The sequence below is a fragment of the Equus asinus genome, chromosome 3, assembly GCF_041296235.1.
Source record: "Equus asinus isolate D_3611 breed Donkey chromosome 3, EquAss-T2T_v2, whole genome shotgun sequence".
In the NCBI taxonomy this organism is placed as follows: Eukaryota; Metazoa; Chordata; class Mammalia; order Perissodactyla; family Equidae; genus Equus; species Equus asinus.
This window is the reverse complement of record NC_091792.1, coordinates 86,308,679-86,331,848: the sequence shown is the minus strand read 5'-3', so window position 1 is coordinate 86,331,848 and position 23,170 is coordinate 86,308,679. Positions and strand designations below refer to the sequence as shown.

Below are 23,170 nucleotides of genomic sequence, written 5' to 3'. Positions count from 1 at the left end.
AGACTGGAGGGGAGCTCTTTGCGTCAGGTAGCTGAAGTGATTACCTTTTTCCGTTTCCAAAGGCCTTTGCATTATAATGTGCCACTGCTTTCAAGAGGTAAGTCTTTCATAGAGCCTTCCTAAATGTCAGTTTTGTTGGACTGCAGTCTCTTCTAACAGTTCCTATGTGGTATTTTGAAGAATCTGGCCTTGGAACGTACAAAATAAAAAAACAATATGGTAGTAATATTTTTAAATGCTTTTCTTTTTGCAGAAAACACAAGTGACAAAGTTAGTATCTACATTACTGGAGAGGAAATATGGTGATTTATATATGAGTAAACAGCATGAATGCCTGATTTTTGCAAAATTAAGTTAAATTTTGCAAAACAGCTGTAACTTAGAATAACCACATTTAGTGTTTTCAGTAGGTTTGGTTTGCATTGCTATGTTGTGGTGAATTGCTTTATAGTAATAAATGGTAGTGTTTAACTTTTTTCATAAAATATATGTGGGGTTTGCTGTGTAATGGTTTAAAAGAGGTAATGCTTGTGGGAATGTAATTTGTATCAGTTGAGACAGAAGACAACGATAAAGATAGATGGAGAAGAATAAAGATACGTACCTCTAGTGAATAGCATATATAAAACTAAGTTGATTTCCAAATTCATATCAAAAACCAGTGTTTCCCAGGAAAGTCTCTAAAAGCTTTATGAGTTTTCAAACAATATTCCTGGAAGGTTTAGACCTCTGTATGTGCAGTTGTGTGTTACTGGATGATAGAAAGTTATACACCTTTGAAATTAGTTGAGAGAGATAATTACGAACTTACTAATGTCACAGTTAGTTGGCATAGGCATTGGGAATCACTGTGATCTAATTTTAAAACCTTGCTTTTATGTCTGTTAGTATTGACAGTAAACAGGCTGGTGATTACTAGCTTTAAAAATTGATAAAAATCACATTAGATAAGAACTTAAAGTAATTTTGTTTTAATGGAGTTATGATTATTCTGAGCATGTGGAGAAATTTCTTATCACATTGTAGAGCAGCATTGGAAATAGGGAATATCAGTCTTAGACACACCCACGAGAATTCACTTTGAATTATGAGAGCAGCTTCCTTCTGGTGTGGCTGTGGTCTCACTGACAGGATGGTTTCATGTTGTACACACCTAGGAATACTATGCACCAGTGTACTGGTCAGACATCCCCAAACCCTCATTTCCTGTTGTCTAGTTAAAGTGAGATTCTTATACACAAAGATTTTAACTAGTTACTAGATTCCAACATAACAGTTTGACTTGTAAAGGAGGAAAAATAAGACTTGGAAAAATAAATTTAGCTTTTAGGTTAATTATAATCATTTTTTAATTCCAGATTCAGATTCATTAAGTTATTAGGTGTTATTGTGCATTGTGCTAGGTCTTCCTAAATGCATTATCTGATTTAATTCTCTTTTAGACTTTGAACAATGAGAGGTTATGTAATTTTTCAAGTCATGTAGCTTGTAAGTGATAAAGATTCGAGATTAGGTCTTTGGAAGCCAAAGTTTGGTATGCCTTCCTCTGCATCACCTGCTTGTGACCCGGGCTTATTTCTGTTACTTGAAATTAGTGTTTGTTTTTAGTGATTATGGACTTGAGGAAAATTGAGTGAATTGAGGCTATATGAGTGAATAATGTGCATAAACTACAGCCAGGTTTGATAGCACTTTCCTTGTTTTGAGCAGTTGGGGAATCGATACTAACAGCAAACCTGTACTTATACAGTTTTTTTTTTTTGAGGAAGATTAGCCCTGAGCTAACATCTGCCAATCCTCCTCTTTTTGCTGAGGAAGACTGGCCCTAAGATAACATCCATGTCCATCTTCCTCTACTTTATATGTGGGACGGCTGCCACAACATGGCTTGATGAGCAGTGCCACGTCCCCACACGGGATCTGAACCTGCGAACCCCGAGCCGCCAAAGCGGAAGGTGCGCACTTAACCGCTGCACCACCAGGCTGGCCCCCTATATAATTTTTAAAGTGCTTTCAAATATGTTAAACACATGACCTTACCAGAGGTCTGAAAGACAGAGAAATTGTAACCCATTTCACTGTTGAGGAAAATGAGGGTTCTGTGACTTGCAGCTTGCCCAGGGCACAGGCGAAGTGGGCAGCACAGCTACGGTGAGAAACCAGGCCATCTGACTGTCACCTTGGCACAGATGCCACTGCCGTGTATGGTTGCTATTTCATTAGGGTACATTTTCTAAAATACGTGAAAATATTTGTTTGACATATTCAAGTTGACATCTTCCAGTTAAAACCAATCAACCCCCCACTTGCTGCCCCCACCACGCCATAGAACATTTACCCCCAACTTCATGTTGACATAAAGATTTTCCTAAACTTTCAAATGTTTAAATAGATGTCTAAAATTCTACTCTGTTCAGGAGAAGGTAATTTGGAAAATATCCCTGCTATTTAAAATAGCAGTGCAGAGGAGAGAATGCTTTGCATTGTGGCTACAGAAGAATAAATACCTGTAAACTATTGAGATCGACTTAGTCCTGCGTGTCACTCCCATTCAGCAAAACTCAGCCCTCTGCTGAGTTAATGAAACTGACTCGAGTGTGTGGAAATATAGCGTAGCTACACTGCACGGTCTTAGTGTTCAGACTGCGGGGCAGTGTTTCTTACTACATTTATAATGAATTAGTAGTTACTCTAACTAAACTTCATTGCAGAAGGATTGATTCAACAGTGTGTTGACACACTTTATAGAGTTTAGTCTTCGCTATCCATGATGGAATATGAATATATTTGTTTCTAATGATTCTACGCTTCATCAGCTATGTGAATGAATTATGTTTTGAGGTTTCCCTCTTCCGGTGTTACTAACCTCGTTCCTTAACTGTATCATATCAGACGTGCCCTTCTGGGCAGTAATGAGGTCTCTGCTGTTACAGAATGGTGGAGTTCCCACAAATCAGTTCTAAACTTACTGGGATATGCTTGCGAATGAGGGCAGTGTAATGCCAGACAGGAGAGTATGAAAATTGAGTGATAGTTCATTATTTATGACCCAGTGTGTTTCTTATATTTTTTCATCATAATCATTACATTGCAAAAAATTAGAGAATATTTTCAAATAGCTTATCATTCCTTTTTAATATATGATTTAGGATAGTTTATGTGAGGAGATTACACTTGCTATTAATATATACTTGTATTATGTGACAGTGAAAGATTTTCTCTTATTCTGATCGGATTTTAAAAGTGGTTTCTAAAATGATCTGTTTCTACATCTTACCATCTAGTAATTATTTTATTGTCTGCCTTTTGTTAGGAACATGGTAGGAACTTAGATTCGTGATAAAATGGATTTTATAGAAACTTAGAACTTTTTTTTTACATAGTGGATCTCTCTCCCTTGGTATTAGTAACTTGAGACTTGAACTAGCATTAATATATAAAATTTTTCTCAGTGTTTTGGGAAACAGAAAAACATTTATAAAACTGTTGTCCAAATAATAACAGTGTAACAGGATTTTGACTAACATTTGTTCATTTTTGTTTTTGTGTGTTTACATGATTATTTTGAAGCATGATGTTTGTGTAACATCTTCACATAAATTCGTTTCTAATTTCGTTATTTCATTTTGTTTCTTTTCTTCTTCTTTTTGGCCTCATCTTTGTCTGTTTTCCATCATCCTGGGAACATCAATGTCTTCTCTGCTCTATAACGTCTTTTTGTGTGTATTACTCCTCCAGTAACCCTGGCACTGTGTAAGTACCTAATCACTGGTTCCTTTTGTAATTTTCATCGTTGTCTCTCTGTAACTTTCCATCTTGCTTTCAACTTAACACCACCAGTGGATTTTTAGTGTCTTCTCATTGCAAGAATTTTCAGATCTGTTAAGGAGCCTAGGAAACATGTTTAACATCCTAGAGAGCTTCATTTGAATCATTGAGTATATTCAGAACAACCATACTTCTATAGTGGAACAACCTAGTAGGCTGATAAGTAAGTATACAGACGGTGTGCACTAGAGTTAGAGGTGTAGTTTGGGCCTCCTTGGTTTAGTATTTCTTAAAAATTTGAATGAACTTGCTAATTTTGAATGTCTCTATTTTGAAATAAAGTATTTGCTCTTGATAATTAAATTTATGTTCTATCCCAAATACATTTTTAAAAATAAAATCACTGAGATTATTCTCTTCTTTAATCATAGAGTATCAGAGTCTAGAGTTTCGAAGCCAGAAAACACTAAGTAAATGTTTAGAAACTTCTATCACTTAACACAAGACCTTGAGCTGTGGTGAATGTCACAGAGTATAAGGTGCACTGTACTTTTTGCAAGGGTGTCGTGGGTAAAAGATATTTTTCAGTGGCGTCATTTTATTATTCTTAGTATCATAGCTTGACACTGCTGTTTTGTATTTTTATAGACCAAACCTATAGTGGCACTAAAATTGGCACCACTATAAGAGTCAGCTACACTCACTCACTATATAGAAATGTAGAACTATAATAAGTAGCTAAATAAAAGGTTTTTCAAATTGCATAAGATAAAGTGTCGTCTGTTTTGGAATTTATATCTGTTAAAGGAAGTGTATTTATAAGGTAATCTGTGCCTATTATTTCCTAATTTTTAAAAATTTTGTCTTTTAAAAAGCATTAGGTTTTCAATATTAGTAAAAGGTATTTCAGATATTTCACTCTGAAATCTTGAAATAGTACCATAAATTATAATAATAAGTATAATGGGTATTACTAATTTTGTGTGTAAATACTATTGATTCTGTTATGTATGCAGATGACCCATAGTCTTAGAACATGCATCACAAATACATTTTCTAGTAGTCATAGACGAACACATTATGTGATCATTACTGTACTAGTATGGGTTAGTTACCGTGGAAAACACTACATACATTACCTATCTTACATATTCCTCAAAATAACCCTTTAAGGTGGATGCAGTCTCCATTTGTCAGATGAAAGTTACTTGACTTATCTACAGCACACACTGAGTGGAGGATGTGGTACTTGAAACTATTGTGTCTGACTCTAAAGCCAATGTTAACTTGAATTCTGTCATGTTCTTCACTGGACACAAACTCTTCTTGTGTACCGAGACGGTTTTGATAGTGTGACTGTTAAAATGACAGCAGTCCTTTGGCAGGCTTAGAGTACTGTGATTTTCTCAGGAGTTCTACCCAGCAGGTGTTGCCACCCACACCTGACACTCTTAGAGTGGTTTCTCTCCTTGGGTCTGTGCCAGTCGTCTGCTAGTCCAGAGTCAGACTCTTCTGATGTTAAATTCGTAGCCTCGGAAAGTTTGCATTTCTCCTGTTTTTGGGGGAGGGAGGAGAGAGGGGACGAGTATGTATTATGTTCAGTAGATCTTAGGTTAAAGTGTAAAAACAGTATACATTGTAAATTCCTTAATATTTATGGTTTGTTAATAGAAAAAATGAATGTTCTTAGCAAACTCAAAGTTCTTAAACTCTGTAGTTTACAAATCCCTTTCACATATATTATCTCATTTAATCCTCAGAACAATGCTACTTTGTGATAATCTTGTTTTATAAATGAAAAACTGAGGCTCAGTGAGATCGACTTGTCCAAAATCAAGCATCTGGCAAGTCACAGAGCCAAGATTTACCTCTTGGTCTTTTGATAGGTGTTTCGTTGGTTTCTGATCCACCACAGCTCTTCTTCATTCCGCTCGTCCTGCACTCACTCTATTTAGAATGAGGGATATCTGTACAAGTGAATGAGAAAACTATAGAAAATGGTGGTCTGGGCCTTTTCAAAATTGTTTTTGGAATTGCTGGTTTAGCCTGTATGAAACCATTTTTTGGTTCCTGGGCCTAGGGAAGATATGATCATTTAATTTTGTGAAAGTCAGTACCTTTAGCAGCATATCGATATTTAACAGTGGTTGTAGTCCGTATCTGTGATTTATTAGGCATACAATACAAGTAATTTCTAAATATTTGACTTTAACTACTGTGTACTTTTTAATTTCTTATTTTCCTTCTTTTCTTATTCTTTTCTTTTCTTGTTCTTCATGTTGGAAATCTTTCTTCTGCTGCCTTCTTCTGTCAATTAAAAGGAAAATCCCGCCTAAACGGTAACCTTTCTGTTGAATAGATACTTATACTATCATTTTATATTAGTGTTTAAGTACCTTTTGTTTTTTTACTAATTCTTTAAAAACCTAGTCTACTCTATTTTAGAACAATGTCTTTTTTTAAAAAAAAAACTGAGGCTTAGTAGCAAAATGTATAAGAGGAACATTGAGGATTAAATGTATAAATGATGAATAATTTGCTGGTGGATATTTTTGTCCTTAATATAATTAAAAATATTGTAATTCTTTTTTTCTTAACCCTAGCCCACCAAGAAAACACATTGTGGAGCGCAACACAGAGTTTTATCACATACCCACTCACAGTGATGCCAGCAAGAAGAGGCTGATTCAGGATACTGAGGACTGGCATCCAAGGACCGGAACAACCCAGTCTCGCTCTTTCCGAATCCTCGCCCAGATCACTGGGACCGAGCATCGTGAGTGCATATTTAGGGGTTCTAATGGATGCTTGTTCTTTGTCATAGAGAATAGCATTTAGATTGATAGACAGTTATTGGAAAACAGTAATTTTCCTGAGACAGTTTGCTTTTAAATTATGCCATGCATAATATGGGTACTGTAAATAAGAAACTAGCCCAGGAGTCTTACACTGAAAAGTGTAGTAGTGGTAGTAGTGGTAGTAGTAGTAGTTAGTAGTGGTAGCAGTAGTCATACTGACTATAGTATATAGCCAATGACAACATATTATGGAATTTTTTTAGTGGCACTCTGCAACTTGACCATTTGGTATTGATTCGTATAGGTAATTGCTTAAGTGACTTTAAAGTTAAAAAAAGCTTACTAATACTGAATATTGCTTGTTGTGTTTCAGTGAAAGAATCTGAAACTGATAATACAAAGAAGGCAAAGTAAGTTGTCCGTCTTTTTGTAAGTTGAATGCTTTCCTTTCATGAATGGTCTCAATTTGTTTTTTCACGTTTTCAAGTGTAATGATATGGCATATTGTCTTTGCAAGTAGAAGCTAAGCATTTAACTTTGGTGCCTTTTGTGGGACTTAAATGTACAACTTAGAGATTTTTAAATTAGTAGAATTGTGTGGATTTTCTCTCTATGCTTCTTTTCTTTTGTATTGCAGTAAGTGAGCAGCAGGTGTATTTGGGGGTGCTTTGCTAACACTACAGATCTCTGTGTATGAGTTCAATGTGTTGTCTTGCAGTCACTTTATTTTGGGCATAAAAATTGATGTTTCCCAGAGGGCTCTATGAATTAATTTCTGTATTTCTAAAAATGCTCTCCCCTTAAAATCTTTGCTATTAAATAAAACAGCTATGTGAAATTAAGCTTTATAAGGCATGTTTTCTGCATGATGAACTTAGAAACTTTTCTTTCTCTTTCTTATGACTCTTCTATCACTTTTCTTTTCTTTTCTCTTCTTTTTTTTATTTCCACAGGGAAAAGATACCCCTTCACGTCTTTAGTCCCAAATACACAAAATTACGTGACTGGCACCATGAAGTTTCAGCACGTGCTCTTAACGTACAGTGATTTATGAGCCTTGCCCCCCCAAGCAGCCAGCACACACCTTTTCATTCACTTTGTTTTCCGTCTTCGTAGCAAAATCTGTGTTAAATTTGCCTTATGAAAAAATAGAACTTTTTCTATACTCTTCTAACCATTTCCTGCTGTTGTGAAAATGGGAGGATGAACATGTTTTGTGCTAGTAGGTAGCTCATAGATGTTAAACTAAGAGAGCAAATTAAAGGACTAGATCTCTTCAGTGGATTTACATCTTTTTCCATTGTTATTAGGATAGTGACCTTGGAAAAGGAATTCTTTTCGTAAGTTGAATTTGGTTGGTCGTTTGAAGCAGAGATGGATGAGCAAATAATGTCCTTGTCTAATTTGGAAAATACTTCCTTTATGTTACTACATTTTCCAGGATTACTTTTAAGTTTATTATTATGTAATGTTCTAAGTGGGTTGTAAATTATTCTAAATAAACAAATATGAGGAGGCAAGACAAAACAGAGAAGAATTTATTAGAATAGAGTTCATTATAGGTTTGAATATCTTTTAAAGCAGGAACTATTCAGGATGGCTGTATGAAAAGGAGGAGGCTCAGATTTGGCTCCTAAAAACGGAAAAAAGAGAATGCTGCCCCTATTTTCAATGGGGAAATGCAGTGTTCTTTTGGTTGGTTAGTTTCAAAAATCCTATTTTCTACCAAAGGAAATATTTCTAAGCCGGTGGATGTTTTTAGGGTATAGACAACTTCTAGACACTAACTAGTAAGATATAGAAAAGATAAGTTTGCTTTGTTTCTAAATTAGAGAAAATGAACATAAAATGCAATACGAATGATTCTTTATGTGACATCAGAGAAATATTTTACTTAGTGATATAAACTATCGTGCATTGCTACTGTTCGTAGGAAGCTCTGTTTTGGGCAAAACATGCAAGCTAAATATCTGACTAGAAATGCTTTCTGTCTTGTAATATAATGTATTATATATTAGATCTAAATTCAATAATACATGCATTTTGAAGTTTGGAAAAGTATTGTAATAAAGTTGCATTTCACTTAGCTTTGTACTTGTTTTCTGTTTCCTTGAAGCTAGTAACAATACCATCCAAGACTGTTAGAATATTACTTGGGTAAAATAAATAATTCTCTTGACCTTTCATTGGGAAAACATTTTTAATGTTCCTAAAATGTGAGTATGGAATATGACAAAGGCCCATATTCGATTTTTTTCCTGCATTGTTATATTATTTAACATAACATCTTATATGAGTAGCATAAGATCAGTTAGACTATGGCACAAAATAGAGTTAGTCTTTGTTTGAAGATGATTACTGAAGAATCTTGCCTGCATTCAAGGTTCCATTTTTCACTTTTCCAGGTTTTCTTCACTTTAATGTCACCATAGACTAGGACAACTACCTGATAATTTGGAGAAACTAACGTTAATTTCAGTTAGTGATTGATTACTATTTGAAATTTGGCATGTCAAATTCATTTAAAAATAGTTCTAGGATGTATCTGTTCATTTTCTACTACATAATATATTAACATGTCTTTCTTTTATTGCATCAGCTGTTCTTCACATACTGCTTGTGATTTTATGACTCGGCCGTCAGTTCCGGTTATTACTGTGTCTCTGGCCTCTATAAGAAAATCTACTTTCTTAGGCCAGGCTTTCCTATACCTAATAATTCTTCATTGATTTCAAAAGATGATGTTTGAAAGAAGACAGAATCAAATTCTCATGAAAATCAATGGTGTGGGTATAGTAAACATGATATTTTCCACCAAGAATCAAATTTCTAGAATAACTACAGAGTTGAGAGAAAGAACTACTAGAAAGAGACTTTGAGGTAAATAAAAGAATTTTTCCCTAATAGAGACAAGAGAACCTGTATAGAAATTTATAACTTGAAGTAGGTACAGATGAAAATAAGAATTTCATACCTTGCCTAGTTAAAAATAAAGTATTTAATGTCTCATGAAAGCAGAGACTTACTTAAATGGAACGATTCATATTTGAGTATGAGGGTGAATATTCAGCCAGCATCACAAAGGACATTCCATTTGACCCTGTCAGAGGTTGAATTCCTGTGCTCAATTAATCTCCTGGGACATCTTATATTCCTAGCTGAAAGGCTAGCCAAAAATTATAAAAGCTTCTTGCAAAAATATTATTGCAAGTCTAGTGACCTGATTTATAGCTTGTTTTTGTTTGTCTCTCTTATACAGACTTTCTTTATCATAGGCTTGTTTTTAAAGTAAAATTGGAAAGTTGCTCTTAACAACAATTTGTCAACATTTTTTTTCTTAAACTGTTTTACCAGTCAGAAGATGGAATGTCTCCCACACAGTCAATAGTTTTGTTACCTCAAAAAAGTTATTATTTGTGGAAACAGAAGCCTACTCATTTTGTACATTATTATACCCTTAGGAAGTCTCAGATAAAAATCTCTTAGTTTGTTAAATAGCAGAACCTTCTTTTATTCAAATTTATTCAGAACTATAGAATGAAGTGATCTTCCCCAGACAAATAATTTTGCAATTGTTGTGTTTCTGATGTATATTTAAAGTCACATAAGTCATTAATATTCCTTCATTGCCTGCATTCATTCCTTGACGTGAATAATTACTGAATAGTGCTTGAATGCCAGCTGCTAGGGATTCAGTAGTGAGTAACAGGTGAATATGTAAACATGATGACCTGAGATGATTGTGTTACCAAGATAATCAAATAAGTTAATATAAAGGAAATTTGGCATAGGCAGGGGGGGTTACTTAGATGCTGTGGGCCTCTGAGGAGATGACCTTAATGTGGTCACCCAAGGGAAGAAAAGGGGTCCATCACATGATCTCTTGGGATCAGAATGGAAACGAGTGTGGAAACCCTGAGGTGGAAAGGAGCGTGGCAAGCATTGACCTGAAAGGACAGTGTGGCCAACATGTGGTGTATGAGGGGAAGCATGATACAGAAATAGAATGTTTATGCATATAGGCAGATGACACATATTCTCAATACTATTCACAGCATTTTACCTGAGAAGTTGTCTTCTTATTGTATTTAACGACTTCCAAGTAAAATTAAAACATGAAGAACCAAGGAGGTTATTTTGCTAAATAAAGTCCATTCCCCTAGTTAGTGCCAGCCCTGGGCATAGTTATCACTTTAATGCTTTTCCCGTTGAGACCTGTTGAAGACCTAAAAGAAGGAGGCATTAATACAGTGCTTGTTGGTGATGCATGTAGAGACTAGACTGCCCTGTAAAGCATACATAAAGATGTTCAAAATCAGAACTTTCATGTATAGAAATCTGACAGATAATGCTCTATTTGTACTTTAGCGATGAATTCGACAATTTAATCCTCTCTATATAAACCTGTCTAGAATTGTTTGGACCCATTCCTTTCACTTATCCCATTCAAGAAAATTCCTTAAACCAAGTAAATATTTCCTTGTTCATTCTTTCCAAAATAGACGTCAGCATTTTTTTGTGGTTATCATATTAAGAAACACAGAATGATAAATTCTTGGTCTTAGATTCAGATTTGTGGCTGACTGCTCTCTGCCCCTGAGTTTCCACTTCTTTAAAATCTGCAGTGAGAATCGGTGGTGGACGCTCTGCTGCCCGCCCAGGCACTCTGTCAGTAGAGCACTTGGTACCCTGCTGCTGGCTGTGCCGGGGTCAGCGCCTTCTCATACCACTTCCGTGGCAGCACTGCCCCCTCCAAGACCACAGCCTTCCTGGGGCTGTCCACACGCAGTGAACTGACCGGGAGGGGGGCGCAGTGAGAAGCCTGGCCGTTTCAGCCCAGCTGGGGACAATTGGGAAGGGCCCTTCCAGCTCCAGAACTGCTGTGCGGTCAGCTGACTGCCATAAGTCCTGTATGACAATTCAACGCCTCCTCCTGCATACTCCTGCTTCCTGGCTTCCCTCTTTCACAGGTGTTGGTCCTAGCGGCCCTTGTTAATAAGCACCCTCCATTCTAAACTCTGTCTTGGAGTCTGCTTTCTGGAGAACCTGATCTGCCACAGAATCATCATCTTTTCGATCCCAGTTTGGACCACAGTTGCACAGGTTCTCAAACAGTGTGGGCCTTGTCTTCATCTTCTCATCACTCTCTGTCTTTGTCACTTCTCATCCCTTCTCCTTAAATCTTCAACCCAGACCACAAACACTGTTTAGGGAAATCATTAAAGTGAAAGATCAGGTAAGTGCAGCCTGAAAGGTGTATGGAAGTTAAAGGAAGATACATTTACTTTTCTTTGGCTCAAGTAGAGGATGTTTATTTATTGATTGTATCAGAAGCATCCCGGGAGTAGGTGAAGGTATTGGGAAATCAAATATAGTCAGGGCGAAATGAATGAATCAGGGAATGAGAAGCTTCAAAATAGAAAATTAGCATTAGCTGAGTAAATGTAATGAACACTTGTAACTGGTAAGCAGCACTCAATAAAATATTATGATTTTGTATAATTTTCCATATGCAACATTTAGAATCAAATGTGTTAGCCATTTAATCAGTCACTTAATAAATTTTGTTTGAACACCTCTGCCGTTTTCTTCACATCCTTAAAAATTTACCCCTAGTTCTCCTGAGGGAGATGCTGCTCTGAGTAGCCTTTGGGAATGTGTAGGAGGATAATACTGTATTATTACAGATCTTATGAGGTCAAGAGGTGCTGCAGGAGGCTAGGGATGCTCAAAGTAATGCTCTGAATAATCCCACAGATTGAAGCGTCTTCCTGCCCAAAATGCCAGTGGTGTGCCAGAGAATGACTGGGCTGCGTGCAAATGCTCTCTCTTGAAAGGGTTTCTTGTTTCTTCCTAAAACTCTGACCATACAGCCTCACCCATAGTGTACTGGCCCACCCTCCCTGGGAGGAATGATCCTCTCCCTTCTGGAATAACATCCTATAGTATTTTACCCCTCTTTGGGCACCTCCATTTCTAATCTGTGTTATGGATATTTGTCTGCATGTCCCAAACCTCCAACTGCAGTATGTGCTCTTGGAAGACAAGACTCTTAGTATGATCATACTAATTGGAAGGAAAAGGCATTTTTTTTTTTTTTTTTTGAGGAAGATTATCCCTGAGCTAACATCTGCTGCCAATCCTCCTCTTTTTGCTGAGGAAGACTGGCCCTGAGCTAACATCCGTGCCCATCTTCCTCCACTTTATGTGTGGGATGTCTGCCACAGCCTGGCTTGCCAAGTGGTGCCATGTCCGCACCCGGGATCCGAACTGGCGAACCCCAGGCCGCTGAAGCAGAACATGTGCACTTAACCGCTGCACCACTGGGCCGGCCCCAGAAAAGGCATTCTAATAAACATGGTGTTTCTTCCTGGATGAGACTGTAGCTGTATAAGTAAAGATCTATACATTCAGTATATAAATCTGTATATATAAAGGGTCATTTGTGTAGAAATATATTTATAAATGTAATATAAATATACAAATTTGATTTGCAAGTGGGTGTTAGGATTTTAAGACTCTTCTCTGGTAAACTACTTCTTAAGAAGTACATTATATTAGCTCAGGCTGCCATAACAAGTTGCCACAGACTTGATGGCTTAATAACAGGTATTTATTTTCTTACAGTTTTAGAAGGTAGAAGTCTGAGATTAAGATCCTAGCAGATTTAGTTTCGGTGAGGCCTGTCTGCATGGCTTGCAGATCCCCACCTTCCCCTGTGTCCTCGTGTCGCCTTTCCTCTGTGCACACGCAGAGAGAGCAAGCGAGCTCCGGTGTCTCTGCCTCTTCTTCGGAGGACGCCAGTCTTATCAGGATTAGGGGCCCACTGGTAGGATTCATTCAACCTTAATTACCTCTTTATAAGCCCTGTCTCAAAATCCTGTCACATTGGGAGTTAAGGCTTCAACATATGAATTTGGCGGTGGGGGCAGGAGCGCACAATTCAGTCCATAACAAACACAGCTGCCTTTCTGTACTAATACTCAATTTGACAGATTAGCATCCCAGAAAAAGTTATTCCTCAGTAGTCACTGACTTGGACCCATTTGAAAGTGTTGCAGCTACGTTGTGGTGCCTCCTTTTTTACTTTGGATGACATGTATTTGTCTCCACCTCCTGTATCCCTAACTAGAGTAGAGACTCTGTGAAACAAGGGTTTTAGTATCCTGACCATATTTGGCACTAACTAATGGTTACTAATTGTATATAATTGCATATTTGTCAACTCCCTCATTCTTGAGTTTTAGAGAAATTGTTTACAGCATAGTATACATAACTTTTAATTGAATATAAATTCAGTATAAGGTCAAATTTTCATAAAAATATCAAGACATTAATGTCTTTACTGAAGGTAAAGTGGAATCATACCTAAGTTGTTTGAAAGGAGAATTGTTGTGTTTTTGGTAATCTGATTGGCAGTGGGTGACACTTTACCCCTGATATCATCTGTTTCTTAAATAGTTGTGGAAGATTTTTTTTTAATGAAATGAAAATTTATTTCTTAATTCATTTTCCTTTGTGTTTTTGGCCTGTCTTAACATGAATAGTCCAGTGGCGCCTGTGACAGGACGATACCTGACTAATTGTAGAAACAGGTGTATGAGATGCTTAGTGCTCTGATGGGAAGAACCAGTAGATGTAGTTTTATCGTTGCTAAGGACATGCTTGAGGTTGAGTCTAATCTACAACATTGATTAAAAAGAAGCAACAGCCATATTATCAGTAATATATTAATAATGGAAAGCTAGTAATAATATGTGGCTTACCAGGATAGAGAATTATGGGAGACCATAGAAGATTTCATTGAAAGATAATTCTTTTAAAAACATACACCTAAAATATATCATGTGTCAAGCAGTATATAATTTAAGTTAAAAGGTGATTTTCTTGATCTCACTATTTTCTCTGTTTCTATTATATGGTAAAATATTTATCTAATAAACAATTTTAAACTTTTCATGCTTATATAGGTCTATATAAATGAGCATAAAATAGCAGTTTAGTAAAAAGATACATGAAATTACCATGATCAAAACATACTTTTATCTCTCCTTCTCAAAGAATAGTGGGTTCTGATTTTCTCATATATTATGATGAAGAATTGATAATGTATGATATGGATTTCCAGTTTTCAAAGATATAAAATACTCTTTAATTGAGAAGTGACTGCCTCTCTTCTTAGAAGGAAAACAGTTCAAATTCCAGTTACCAGTTATATTACACAAAAATGAAACAGTTATGGGGGAAAAATCCTCGTATAGGCTATCCCATAGCAGTAAGTCCTGTCCACATGATTTCCAGCTGAAGGCCCTCAGGACAGATCCTAAGTTACTTCTTGAACAGAGACCTATCACCTTTGTACATTCATTGAAAATTTAGGAGGCAGAAACTACATAAATATTTCCAAATATACTCATTTTACAGCAAGTTTTAAAAAAATGTTAGCTTGTTCAGATATTCATATGACCCACATAAGGTGGATTAATGAAGAAACACAGTTTGCTGACTTGTGCCATGTCTTCATTATTGCTCTGTTTCACAGATATACAGGACTCTGTTGCAGATCCTTATTAAGACACTTGTCGTTTGAGTAAATCACCTAAAACTACTGTCCTTTATATGCTAGGCAAAGAAATCAGGAATCATTCCCTAGTTTCATATTCTCACATAGTCTCATAGGTAAGAATTAACAATCGGATTTTCCCAAAAACGCAGAACAAAAGGCATAGTCTAATTTTTAAAAATAAAATAAAACAATAACAGCCAGATAGAATCTCTTAGCTGATGCCATCGTATACATTCCTGCAAAGTATGTTTGCCAACCTAGAAAAAACCCACAGGGTATATAACCAAGCAATAATTTTTTTCTGTTGCAAAATATGAAATACTTGTAATTTATCTCCTTTCCTTTTCTTCTGGTAGATTATACTGTCCTATGCAAATACTGGTTTGGTAACTAATGTAAAGATCGCCATCTGTTGAACATAAGTAATTATTACACTTTAGTTCCTGTGATAATATTACTTTAAAATTATTAAAGCAGGAAGCGTAGTTCCTATCTACCTTATGTATTTTCACACACAAATTGTTTAGTTATCGAAATACTTGTGTACTTTTACCAAATTGAACTAGGGAGACTACCATTCATGAAAAATTTTTTTCGTGAAAATCAGTAATATGCAAAAATTGACTTTCATTGCCCAGAATATGCACTAAGTTCCTTAGAAGTTTTATTGGACCAGCGATGCTTCTCTTATGATGCTGTTTGGATAAATTCTTTTTGTTTGCTTTTAGAGAGGCAAATTACACAACAAAATTATTGAATTTAAACGAGAAAAGGAACGTGTCTTCTTGACTAAAACTCAGTATTGAAGACACGTTGAGTATTAAAGACACATTTACATTTCTTTTAACTTCAAAGGAAATCAAAACTTAATAAACTTACTGAGGAGCATTGACAGTTGACAATCTTCGCCATGATGGAAGCCTTAATTTTCTATCTTTTGCGGCTATTCAGTTTTACATACTTCAGTCACTTTGAAAGTTTCAGAAGCCCAAGTTTTTCTACCTTTATGTTATGTGAAGGTATGTTGAAGGTATTATGATGGTAGAATTTTATAAAATAAAGTTGAAATAAGATATTACATAATACAGTATAAACTATATGACAGGTATGGATATATAGACATCTTAATTTTTCTCTTCTTAGTCAAATTAAAGAATTCTATTTTCAAGTTACATTAATCTTAAAAGCAGTCTCAGCTGTCCGTGTGTCCTATTTTGTATTTCTCTATTTTTATACCTATTAACAGGTATATGTTGAGTGCTGCTTTCATGTCCAACTTTGTGATAGGTGTTCCTCTCCCACATGCACCTAATTAATTACCCTCAAGAATCTGTATTCACTTCTGGAACAGAAGGATGTGTTAAAACTAGGATGACACCTCTGCAGTGTCTGAGTTAATGGTCCACTTTTATTTTGTCTTTTCACATGCTTTATTCTTTATCCTTATATACTAGTAATTCATAAGAAGAAAAAAATGTCTGAGAATAAATTTCTGAGAGATTTTAATGGTATCAGGTAGTTGTATATCACTGGTTAGATAATGGGTGAATTTGAGGTTTTAATACAGAGAAGCAACACTTTTAAGTAAACTTTGTGGACTCACACTTTCCTTTTGCTTACAGCAATGGAATCAAGTATCTCTTGTTAAAATCAGCGAATCTCTTGGCAGATATTAGCAGGGATTTTGAAGCAGTACCACATGCATGTTGAGAAAATGTACCTCCACACACAAGAAAGTCATTTAAGTGTGAAAGATAATGAGGCAATATTAATTCAAGAGATAAAAAAGCAAAAATGTGAAGTGATATTGTCAAGGGTTATTATGAAATTAATAAATGCTCATTGTTGAAAGGTATAAACAAGAAAAGAGAATCACCCAAACCCAGAGGTAAATACTGAAAAGATTTTGGTTTGTTTACATTCAGGAGGGGCTTGAAGCCCCAGGTGGAAAGTGATTCTAAATGAGCTCTGTGTAGTTTCTTTTTCTCAGTGGTTTATAGTGCAAGTGTGTAGAGAACCTACAAGTGAGATTTGCTAGGTAATGCTATGTGAATTTTATTTAAAAATAATTGGAAAGAAAATACAGAACTGGGAACAGGTAAATATAGTGCTGATTTTCAAAAAAGAAAAACGTTAACTTCTAAACTATAAACTAGTTTGAACTGGAGGTCACCTAGAGAAAAGTCCAGAAGGCTTTCTTAGAAGCTCAGCTAGTGAGCACTGGGAAGAGGAGGGCAGGATTGCCAAGACCAGAATTAAGTTCTCAAGAAACAGATCACACCCAGCTTAATACATTTGGGATAGACTGGGTGAAATGTTAATTTTAACCAGTCAGTCATCAAAGAAAGGCTCTTAAGATCCACTTGAATTTAATAATGAAATGAGGCTAATGATCATCAGGTTTTTAGATACATAACATATTGAAGGAGTTTAACCAAAGGATATTGTTTACAGGATCAGTCAGTGACTTGGATGAGGACCCCTTTAGCTTGGTGCCTAAATCTGTGGGTGTCATGAAGAGGGGAGATGTAGCATACATGCTCCGTCACTGGATCATCCTTCAGAAATAGTTGGGAGTCTAGGAAAATGGGCCAAATCAAGCTAAAAAAGAAAGAAATTTAATGTGGTTATGTGCAATTTAGATCAGATCATTTTGCTCTTCTGGGACATATTTGGTGGGGTGGGAGATAAGATTAGCAAAAACAAATTTAAAAATTTAAGAATTTTAGAAGAAAATAAACCCAACATGACTTTGTCATGTTGTGTGGCTCCCAAAATTACAAGGCAAGCAGTAGTTCTATTCTGCACTAGTAAAATCTCCTGGCGTATTATGTTTAATCATTGGTGTTAATCTCTAACAGTTAAATAGATAATCCCAAGAAAATAACTGAAAAATCTGGGACAATTAAGCTGTCTTTCGGTCAGAGGCAGTCATTATTTTAGCTAATAATTTGGGCTAGTTCCTTGACCTGAGAAATCCACCGCTGTGTCTTCTTCTTCCCCAAACATTCTGCCTTGGTCATAGGCCTCATAGATTAGCCATAGTCCCTGCTCATGTTTATTATGTGTTGTATTTAATAAATAAGTCCTACAAATGCTTATGAAGTACTTATTGTGTGCCACTCCTGTTCTAGGTGTTTGGTTTATAGTATAGTAGGGGCAAGGTGCTGTCATGGACTTACAGTCCAGTGGAGCAGACATTCAATAAAGTAAATAAAATAGTTTTATGTTATTATGTATTCTATAAAGAGATAACATAGGGCAATATAATGAGTATAATGGGGAGAGGGCAGGAGAGGAGTAAAGTCATTAGACACTAGTTAGGGAAAAAAAGATATTTGAGCTGAAACGTGGATAACCTGAAGTTAAGCAATCAGATATGCAGGAGATAGGCTCTCCAGGCAGAGGGAATAGCAAGTGCAAAGGCCCTGAGACAGGAATCAGCTTATTGTGTTTAAGGAACTGAAAGAAGGCAGGTATGACTGCAGCACAGTAAATAAACGAGAGAGTGATGAGGGAGAGATTGAAGAAGTAGTTAGGGGTCACATCATTTATTACCTTGTTGGTTCTGTTAAGGGATTTAAATTTTTATCCCAATAAAATAAGAAGCCAAATAATAGCATTTTAATCATGAGCATAACATTTGGTGTATGTTTTTAAAAGATCACTCTGAATACTGTGGAAAATTGATTATAAGGGAGAGTTAATGAAAGCAGGAGGCTAGTTATGTGTATTCCCTTAGTTCAGGCAAGAGATGATAGCGGCTTAGGTCGTGGAGGTACTAATGGAGACGTAGAGAATTGGGTGAGTTTATATTTTAGAGGAAGACTGAAAGGTGTGTGGAGATATTGGGGAGCGTGAGTGATGGATAATGGAAAATTGCTGAGTCGTGAATTTGGTGAGAATTCAGTTGCTAAGAGTCGGCGAAATTGGTAAGAGTCAATTCAGTACAATAAAAATACTAATAGAATCAAGAGGTAGAGGGGTAAGTGAGTTAGAAATAAATGTGCTTGAGGGGCTGGCCCCGTGGCCGAGTGGTTAAGTTCACACGCTCCGCTGCAGGCGGCCCAGTGTTTCGTTGGTTCGAATCCTGGGCGCAGACATGACACTGCTCATCAAACCACGCTGAGGCAGCGTCCCACATGCCACAACTAGAAGGACCCACAACGAAGAATATACAACTATGTACCGGGGGGCTTTGGGGAGAAAAAGGAAAAAATAAAAATCTTTAAAAAAAAAAAGAAAGAAAGAAATGTGCTTGAAATCCAGATTTTAGATATGTTATGCTTGTTGATGAAAAAGTAGAGGTTATGAATTCTGGAGTGCATGGCTGAGGTATTCCAGGCCTAGGAGTTGACCTTGGAGGAATTATCACTGAAGAGAAGTCAAAGGATTTAGCACACAGATTATTCAGTGATTCCACATGATCACATTGAAGTCGTCAAGAAAGACCGTTGGAACAGGGCAAAGAGGAAGGCAGTGAGCCAGGGGCTAAAGTAGGCAGTTGGCAAGGTGGAGGAAAGACAGTGAATGGGTAGATAGTGAGTGGTTGTAGTCTGATGACACGAGCCTCAGAAGAGTTGGGATTTTGGAGGACTGAAGATGACTTGATGCTAGAAACAGTAACAGGCGGGCACTTGCTCATCTCCAGGTTTATAAACATACAGGGTTTGAGAGAAAAGGAACCTCTCGTTTCGAGGGACTGCGAGGAAGGTGCAGAGTGATGAGGGTACAGTAGAATGACAGAGGGCTTGTGAGGGCTGAGAGGGGTGGGCACTTGATAGATCAGAAGATACGTAAAACAGTAATCAGTCCAGGAGGTAATGGATGACCCAAGCAGTTTGCCATTCTGCTTGTGGCAGGTAAACAGGGACGGAAAGTAGGATGGGATTGATCTTCATGGTCTGTTAGAGGAAAGTGGGCTCTAGCGTGAAGATCTGTGAGGGCAGGAAATTGAAGTGGGCAAGGATGCCTGCAGCAAGTGGGAATTCAAATGGTATTTTGTTGTTGAATGAATGAGTGAATGCAGTGAGTGAGTGAATGGCAAAGCTCAGGACATCTGATCCAGAATATTTAGCAAGAGTGTGTGTGGCCTGGCTTTTGTTCTCTAGTGCTGGCAGAACACTCACTGGAACGTGAGGTGCTGTGGTAGTGTTCTGAAGACACCGGTTCTCCAAGGACTCACGGTGGGTGGCTGTTGAATAGTAGGCATTCAGACAGATTCATTTACATTTTCAAATAGGTAACAGATTGACTCATCACAATTTGTTGAACAATGCATCCTCTTATCCTGAATCTGGAAAAATATTTTTATCATATGTAAATTATTTTTATAATATGGGGGTTATGTTAATAACCCCAAAACAGCAGATTTTTGCCCCATAGAAGAAGCTGTTCCTAGCTAGTAGAAATTGCTGCACTCCCTAATGGGAATGGTCCAGTGGAGAAATTGATAACGCAGGGTGAGAAGGGCTGAGGTGAATGGTAAGTGCCCTGCAGTTACTGAGAGAGTCAGGCTTCTATCAAGGGATTGTTCCAAGTGATTTTTAAGTTGATGTTACCCCTTAAAATCCTTATATTACAGTCTTGTGCTGTGTAGCGATGCATTGGATCGGTGATGAACCACTTATACGATGGTGGTCCCATGAGATTAGTGCCATATAGCCTAGGTGTGTAGGAGACTGTACCATCTGGGTTTGTGTGAGTACACTCCATGGTGTTCGCACAGTGATGAAGTCTCCTAAGGCATTTCTCAGAACATATCCCCAGTGTTAAGTGCAACATGATTGTATATAGGCATTCTTTTATAGACATAATATAATATGTACTCATTCTTTACCTATCTTATCTTTAGACCCATTGTTACATTTTCTCTAAAGAGATCAAGGAATAATATAGATAACCAAAGAGTTCACATAATATTAAGACAGGACGTGTAATAATCGTGAAATCCATTAGGGAAGGCAACAGCAGAGAGATAGATGAGAGTTACGGCAGAGTTTGAAAGGTGTGAAGAACATGAGATGTATCAACAAAGAGCAGATTTGTCCTCCAACACAAATAATAAGTTCCAGTTCCTTCAGAGATGTCTCTTTTTGTTTCCCTCTTTTCCTTGCTTCAGTAAACTGGGAACCTCAGGAAAACTTCTTTCTTTGAGTCAGTTCATTTTCTTTGCTCTCTCAAAAAGTAAACCTCGTTTTTGGTGGTATTTTCATGTTTTATAATTTACTTCATAATCTTTTAACCTCTAACAGTCCTCTCTGCTTCCCCATGTGTAAAGGAATGATGATTTTTAAATTCTCTTCAAGATGCCATCTATAATAAATGTAGAATTCACAGGCTCAAATAATGTTTTTAGGCTGCTGCAGACACAAAGGCTATTGAAATCAATTAATAAATTCAGCTTGTGATTAAGAGTACCAGAAATTTCCAGCTGAGGTTTAGTTGATTTAATTTTCCAGAAGGGAGATGATAGTTAGAAGTGCACATACTCACCATATGTATTGTCACAAAGCCAGTGGAAGATACTCATTTTTCCAGACGACTAGCAATTTCCCTGACTGAAATGAATAGCTTTGCTATGCTAATAGCAGAGTACTCCAAAAGTACAGATGCAGCTGTGATCCTGGTATATTCCACTGTCTGCTTAACAGTATTATTGTGTGAATGTTTGCTTTTTGGAAGAGTGAAAATGCCAAGGACAATTTATTGTCATTTTTCTCCTTTACCAGCTGTAAAATACATACTTTAAGGTTTCCGAATTTTTCCTGTTATTGAAAACTTGCCATGTGGGGATGTAATATATCATTCTATTTGATTATTTTATGATATTTATATGGAGAGTGAGGAGGCATTGAAGTTTTTAGTTGGAGACTTGAGGTTTTTATGCTGCAAAAGAAAGTTTCTGCATTCCTTTTAGAGGTTAGCCTTTGTGAAGAATTTTTTTCTTATATATTTTGCATATCATCCCATCAAAATATGGATGAGCCAAATTAACATTTTGAAATTTCGTTACTGGTGGAGAGCTTTAACATCATGCAACCAGGAATAGCCAATGAAATAACACTAAAAACAGGCATATGTGTAGGGTCAAGGCACAGAAGACAGGAGACTAGAAGGAGTGGTCAATTGGGTCAGATACTGAGGCTAAAAAAAAATGAGGAATGCGAACAAAAAGACACAACTGTATGATTCCACCTATGTGAGATATCTAAAGTAGTCAAATTTATAGAAACAGAAAGTAGAATGGTGGTTACCAGGGTCTGTGGAAAAGGGGAGTAGTTGTTTGGTGGGTAAGAGTTTCAGGTTTGCAAAATGAAAAAGTTCTGGAGATCTGTTTCAAACAGTGAATGTACTTAACACTACTGAGTTGTACACTTAAAATTGGTTAAGATGGTCAATTTTATGTTGTGTTCTTTCCCACAGTCAAAAGAAAATGAGGTATATAAATTGTCAATTGAATTTAGCCACAAAAGGTCATTAGTGACCTTGGCAAGAATATGGTTTTATGAGGTTGGGGAATGAGGCCCACTTGAGGGGTTGAAGAGTGGCAGGCAGGTGAGGAAATGAAGGCGACATGAGTTAACTGTCATTTCACAGAGTTTGGCTGTTAAGGGGACTAGGAAAATAGAAAGTGAAGGTAGTTTTGTTTTTGTTGTTTCTTTTAAGAGAAACTATAGCATTTTTGAATGGGGACTCAAAGCATGCAGTGGGGAAGAAGGAATGGAAAATGCAAGGCATTCGAGGTAGATCAGATGAGGCCCCTGAGAAACAGGGAGGAGCTGGAGTACATAGCATACGGGTGTTGCTGTTTGACAGTTGTCACGACTGGAGCGTAGAGAGAGAGTTCTTCTCGCTGGTCCTGCAGGATGGTCAGGAGCCAAGTTAATGACATGGGCAACCTCATGCCTGCCTTGCCTGGACACCTTGCTAGCGTGGGTCCCCAGTGAAAAGCATAGAAAGACAGTGCAGAGATTGTGCAAAGAAAGACAATTGCAGAGAAAAAGAATGCACAAATAGCTCTCTGTTCATTTTTCCT

At 36.9% G+C, this 23,170-nt stretch overlaps 1 protein-coding gene across 10 annotated transcripts in view; it reads left to right on the top strand.

The window, feature by feature from the left end:
- PDLIM5 (PDZ and LIM domain 5) overlaps positions 1–23,170 on the top strand; it is a 196,142-nt gene that overhangs the window by 114,220 nt on the left and 58,752 nt on the right. For 3 of the 10 annotated variants that reach the window (XM_014839400.3, XM_014839397.3, XM_070505357.1), the window contains exons 6-7: positions 6,372–6,544; positions 6,940–6,976. In XM_014839400.3, the coding sequence (XP_014694886.3) occupies positions 6,372–6,544; positions 6,940–6,976 (210 nt within the window). Of the gene's footprint in view, positions 1–253; positions 271–3,738; positions 3,754–6,089; positions 6,108–6,371; positions 6,545–6,939; positions 6,977–7,519; positions 8,653–23,170 lie in introns of those variants that run through there. The other 7 variants (XM_070505352.1, XM_070505350.1, XM_070505353.1 and 4 more) reach the window with 5 other exon arrangements.